This window comes from Phocoena phocoena, chromosome 5, assembly GCF_963924675.1.
Source record: "Phocoena phocoena chromosome 5, mPhoPho1.1, whole genome shotgun sequence".
NCBI classification, from domain to species: Eukaryota; Metazoa; Chordata; class Mammalia; order Artiodactyla; family Phocoenidae; genus Phocoena; species Phocoena phocoena.
In genome coordinates this window covers 68,596,749-68,602,768 of record NC_089223.1, presented here as the reverse complement: position 1 = coordinate 68,602,768, position 6,020 = coordinate 68,596,749, and the positions used below count along the sequence as shown (strand labels likewise).

The following is a 6,020-nucleotide window of genomic DNA, read 5'->3' as shown; positions in this document are numbered from 1 at the left end:
AAGTCACCCGGGTACTTGTTAAATTCCACATTCGTGGGCCCCATTCTATAGCCTCTGAATCAGAATCTCCAGGGGAAGTGCCTAGGGGACTGTGATTAACAGGGCCCTCAGGGCACTCTTGTCGGTGGTGGTGGGGGTGGTGAGCTTGGAAAACACCGCACAAGGGGAATACAGTTTGTTCACAAACAGAATGAATTTTAGAGCAAACGTTGAGGATGAGATCAGGTGGTCTGAAGGTCAGTTTATGTCTTGCTGTCTTCTGTGATTGTTTGGATTTCTATTTGTATCCTACTGAATGCCGCTTCTCAAGTAGCAACAGATAAATAGAACATTTACTTAGACTTGGACAACTTTAATTTGCAAGCAATGTGTTGAAAGTTCGGACTTCAGCTCAATTTACGGGGTTTCCAACCTTGACTTATTTATGCTGAGAAACAGGCAAGGAGAAGAGTGGGGAAAAGAATGAACACTGTTTATCTGCGGTGTGCCCCATGACTCTTAACAGCATCTCATCTTATTCACTAGCAAGCTGAGGCTAGGAGGTCAGTTACGTAGGCCACAGAGCTATTAAGTGATGCAACCGATATTCAAACCTGGGTCTGTAGAGCAGGAGGAATTTGATTTGTCAAAAAGTGGTGATCAGACCGCTCATTCACTCAAGTAAAATAGGTGAACCAGAAAATGCAGGGTTAGGGTCAGGGGCCGTGATGAAAAAGCTTCACCATTTGTTACCATGTGAAAATATGTGCCCAATATTCTGTATTTTTTTCTTTTTAAGAGAAGCTAATTATCAGTATGTTATATAAATTTGTCTCCATTTAAAAATGTTGGTCCTATATTAAAAAAAATGTAAAACAATGTGTTTGGCAACACCGTGATACAAAATACATCATTGGGTAGAATTTTGCTTAAGGGCTACTGGTATGTGACTTCTAGATTAAATAATCTCTAAAGTCTAAGCTTTAAAATGTCATGATTCTTTCTGATTCTTGATGAGGTATGATTTACTGTGATTCGCTTTCCTTTCATATCTTAAAGAATTTTTTCTGAATATTTATGTGAAATGTTAATAATGAAGCCTTCTCTAAGTATCAGTATACTTTTAACTTTGCTGGGGTAGATGGGGAAGGATGAAGAGGCTACTTCTGGCTTCTTGCTACTGGGAAAAGTGTTGCCCTCCCCTGAGCCTTCTAGTCCAACTGCTGTTTTTCAGTGCCTCTCTACTCTCAGAGGGGCTAAAAATGGCTCTGTCCACTTCCATGTATGCTTTCAACCCATGTGGATCCACATGCAATCAGTGTCTCTCCAAAGTATGTAGAGCAACACATTAGTGAACCTTGAAACCAGTTCAGTGCAGCTTGACCAGTGTTAAAATGAGAGAGACTGGGCTTCCCTGGCAGTGCAGTGGTTGAGAGTCCACCTGCTGATGCAGGGGACACGGGTTCGTGCCCTGGTCCAGGAAGATCCCACATGCCGCGGAGCGGCTGGGCCCGTGAGCCATGGCCGCTGGGGCTGCGTGTCCAGAGCCTGTGCTCCGCAATGGGAGAGGCCACGACAGTGAGAGGCCCGTGTACCGCAAAAAAAAAAAAAAAAAAGAGACTGAGAAAGAGAATAGAGTAGAATAGAAGATGCATGCATGGCAGGTAGGAAGGGCAAGAATTGTTTTGTACGACTTTGTTTTAGCTGTATGTGTGTATGTGTGTGTCTGTGTTCCAGGTTGCATCATAGAATATATTTCTTACTGGCCTGGCAGTTAACAAATTTTGTAAGCACTGAGCTAGAGTGACTAAATATTATTGATCCTTGGTCGTTCCTCCTCGATCTAAGATGGTATAAATTCTAAGCTGGAAATTTGAAAGAATTTTTACCACATGTTAATTACCTCCACACTTGGTCCTTTTTGTTCAATCCCTTGAAAACATTAACAACTTCTCTATCTCAGGGGTCCGCAAACCCCTCTCCATCCCCGGGCCAGAGGTGATACACCATGAATTACCTGAAGTTAACACCCCCTACATGCTGTATTTGTTTAATTATTTCTATGTTTGAATTCTGAAGAAATTGTATTCCAACATTTAAAAAATCTAAGTAGAATCTAGATTGTTGTGTGAGACTGTGGACCCTAGAGGGATATACACTCCTCTGTCTTAATAAGAATTTAATTGCAAATGAAAACTTCTCTTTTAAAGTTTCCAGAAATAATATAAAATTGTACTAATTTCAACCTTCTAAAAACTGTGAGGTTTGTCATAATGGTCACCTGAAGGGAGGAAATGCATGAAAAGCCCCTAGTGCTTATGTTAAGTATTTTACATTATTTATTGATTCATTGATAAAGCACTATCTTACATCCTTATTCTGGGGAGATTTCTGAATATGTTATGAACTACTTTAATAACTCCAAGCTCTCATTACTAGTTATAGGTTAAGAAGCTAATTTTATATGCAGTTGACCCTTGAACAATGCAGGTTTGAATTTCAGGGATCCACTTATACTTGGGTAGTTTTCAGTAGTAAATATTACAATACTACCAAATCCTAGTTGGTTGAATCTGCGGATGCCTAAGGAACGGTGGAAATGGATGGCCAAGTACGCGTTATGGGTAGATTTTCTACTTTGAGGAAGGTGGGCACTCCTAACCCCTACATGGTTCAAGGGTCAACTATACCGAAGTGAAAACTAGGCTTTTCAAATTACTTCAGAGACAGATTTTTAAAACATTATATTGAAAAGATAGGATTATTTTGACCAGTTTACATTGATTTAGCTCTCTGGACAGATCATTGAGAGAGCAAACTCCAAAGGGCAGCAAACTGATGGGGGTAGAACTTTTTTTGTATTGTTTCCATGACTAGTATAAAGCTGATAAAACCAACTTTATGGGTATTTTCTCTAACAGTAGACGCTATGTATTGTGGATCCAGGCACAAATACACACATTTGGAGGCCAGTGTATCCTTCCCATTAAAAGTGACTTTCTGCCTGTTGTTTGTTTGCTTTAGATCATATAAATTTTAAAGATCTGATGACTTCTTGTGAGATTGTGATTCAACTTATTTTCTGTAAATACAGTGATGAAGTGATGCTACATAACTGTAATCCCTGGAATTGCTTAAAGACCAGTATAGAGTAAACAAGTGTATTAGATAGAATGGATTATTAAAAATAGTGATTCACTAGAATTACTAGAATAGGACCAAATCTTTCAATGCTGCTAGGTAATGATTTATGATTTCAGATCCACGAACGCTGGATACAGTTTTAACGTTCTTAGGGGGAAACTATTAATTTCTGATTAGTATAACCCTTTAGAGAAAATATCAACAGACGTGTTATAAACTTAAAATGAAGCTTAGGAAGGAAGCAAGCTTAAATAATTTGCCCAGACTGTTTCAGTGCCTTGAACAATATTTTGCACTTGGGATTGCATTTATATATTTACATACCTATTGCCTCACCTAGACCCTGAGATCCTAGAGATGAGGATCCAGGTCTTAATCATCTCTGTGTCCCTAGCCAGTGTAGTTTCTAGCACATAACCTAGTTTTTCTGCAAATGCGGTCATGGACCACCTGAATCAGATTCATCTGGGGAGTTTTGTTACCAATTCATATTATCAGGACGCACCCACAGATTTACTAAAAATCTCCAGAGGTGCACTCCAACCTAAAACGATCAACTAAATGCAATGACATTGATAAAGCAAGGATAGAAAGTAAGGCCTCCAGACCTTGCCTCCACACACTTGCTGACATGCTCAATGCTCCTAACCTGCTGCATGAACTTTGGGCATCTGCTAAGTGCCAGCTACTCTGGATACAAAGTTAAACGAAGCACATTAACCGCTAAAAGCAGACTGCTGAGTTGGGAAGATTTGATTTGAGTCAGCCTTACCTACTTATTAATCACGTGAATTTCAGTATGTCACTAAACTTCTCTAAGCCTGTTTCCTCTTTCGTAAAATGGAAATAATGACTTTGTCATAAGATTGATGTAAATACTAGATACGATAAGGCACGTAAAATGCTTTGCAAAGTGTTTGGAGTAGAGTGTGCTCTTAATATTAGCTTTTCTTTTTTCCCTTTTTTAAATTAATGGGCATACGTTCTAGTCAGGGCTGAATTTCTTGGAAAATAAGAAGTATTTGAAAATGAGGAAAATAAGGAAGAGATTAGATAGGAGTTAGGTTTGTTTTCTATCACACCACCCCCAAAACATGGTGGTGTAACTTCTACTGACTCGCAGTTTGGTGGGTTGGCAGTTGGGGTTGTGCTCAGTTGGGACAGCTCATCTCGGTGCTAGATTGTGTCCTCTGGGCACACTCACGTGTTGGCAGTCAGCTGGCAGTCAGTGGCCTCATTCATATGTTGACAGGAGCAATAGTTGCTAAGTGGGTCAGGAGTACTCATCATCTAGGAGACTGGCCTAGACTCAGGCATGTGGTAGTGGGAAAAATGGAGTCAAGGAAGTCTCGTGAGCAAGCACTTTTCAAGCCTCTGCTTGTATCAGGTTTACTAGAGTTTCATTAGCCAAAGCAAGGCACATGGGCTAAGCGTAGCTGCAATGGGTAGAGAAAGACTTCACTACTTGATGGGTGAAAGGATGTGCATACAGGGATGGAAAGCATTTGTGGCCATTTTTGTTATCTGCACAGAATGGGTTTTACTGACTGCTTACTCTATATCAGGGTTTATGCTAGGTGATTTACATGTTATTCCCTTAATCCTCACAACAATTTCTTGACGTGTGGCAGTCCCATTTCATGGATGAGAAAACTGATGATAAGTTAAGAGACTTGTACGTAGTAAGCCCAAATTATTTGCCTCAAGTTGTGGAGTAGCCTTTTAGGGGCTGTCTCTTGTTGCTTAGGTGATCAGCCCATGAGGCAGAAGGTGTATGCTCTATTTCATAAAGATCTGGTTAAAACGGAGTTCCAGTGACTCGCTTTACTCTCACGTTGATACCTTGAGCCATTGAGTCATTCGTTTATTTAATATAGAAAAAAATTTAATTTTACTATTATTACTATTCTTTAAGACTTTCCAGAAGCTTATGAGAAGTATTTTAGTGGGTTTTTCTTTGTTTGTTTTGCCAGATTACCTACACAACCTGGATCTCACCGCATTTGGACATGACTGAGCCTCTTCAATGGGCCAGATATCACTGGCAGCGGCCGACTGGCAGTGAAAACAGGGACGATCATGAGAGGCCATACAGCTATTCCTCTTTCCTTGCCTTCAGGGGCAAGTCCTCCCAGACCCCCAGACTGGCAGGAAAGCACCGGGTTGTTGTTCCCCACCTCCAGCCCTTCAAGGACGAGTACGAAAAGTTTTCTGGAACCTACGTGAATAACAGAATACGGACAACGAAGTACACGCTTTTGAATTTTGTGCCAAGAAATTTATTTGAACAATTTCACAGGTACTTTTATTTTTTGGGAAAATAATCTTAGAATGTTCTTGGTCATTCTAATTGATATATAAGATTTTTCATTTTCATAACATTGTTACCTAAGCCTAAGGCTTGTGACGTTATCTTTGACAATTCTGGTAGTCTGTTGTGGAACGATGACCTCTTACATTCACATAACACTTTATAGTTAATAAGATGCTTTCTCATGACAAGAGACAATATTGTTACCTTCATATTACAGATTAGGAAACTAAGTTTGGCACAGTGGTTTAGCCAGTGTGATGCCGAAAGCAGACGAGGGACTATAGCCTTGAGTCTTACTCTTGCTTTGGTGTTTTTTCCATTAAACCGTGGTGTATTTTAATTCTAGCTTTTTCTTCTTGATAATAGGAGAAAATAGAGCTCTGAAGCAAATTCAGATGTAAGCTGTAAGGTTAGGTGAAACAAAGACGTAATTCAGAGTAATATGTATTTATGGAAGCTCTCCGATCAGGTTAGGTATTGAAGGGAATGCAAGGCTAAATGGTGCTTCTTTCCTTACAGAGTTTTATATTTAGGAAGGGAAACAAGATGTTTATACAATGAAAAGGCATAGTGGATGGGATGA

General features: G+C 39.8%; 1 protein-coding gene across 1 annotated transcript in view; it reads left to right on the top strand.

The window, feature by feature from the left end:
• Window positions 1-5,132: 5,132 nt before the first annotated feature.
• ATP10D (ATPase phospholipid transporting 10D (putative)) overlaps window positions 5,133-6,020 on the top strand; it is a 74,449-nt gene continuing 73,561 nt past the window's right edge. Inside the window, 1 exon segment of the mRNA XM_065877337.1 lies at window positions 5,133-5,422. Within this exon segment, the coding sequence (XP_065733409.1) occupies window positions 5,133-5,422 (290 nt within the window).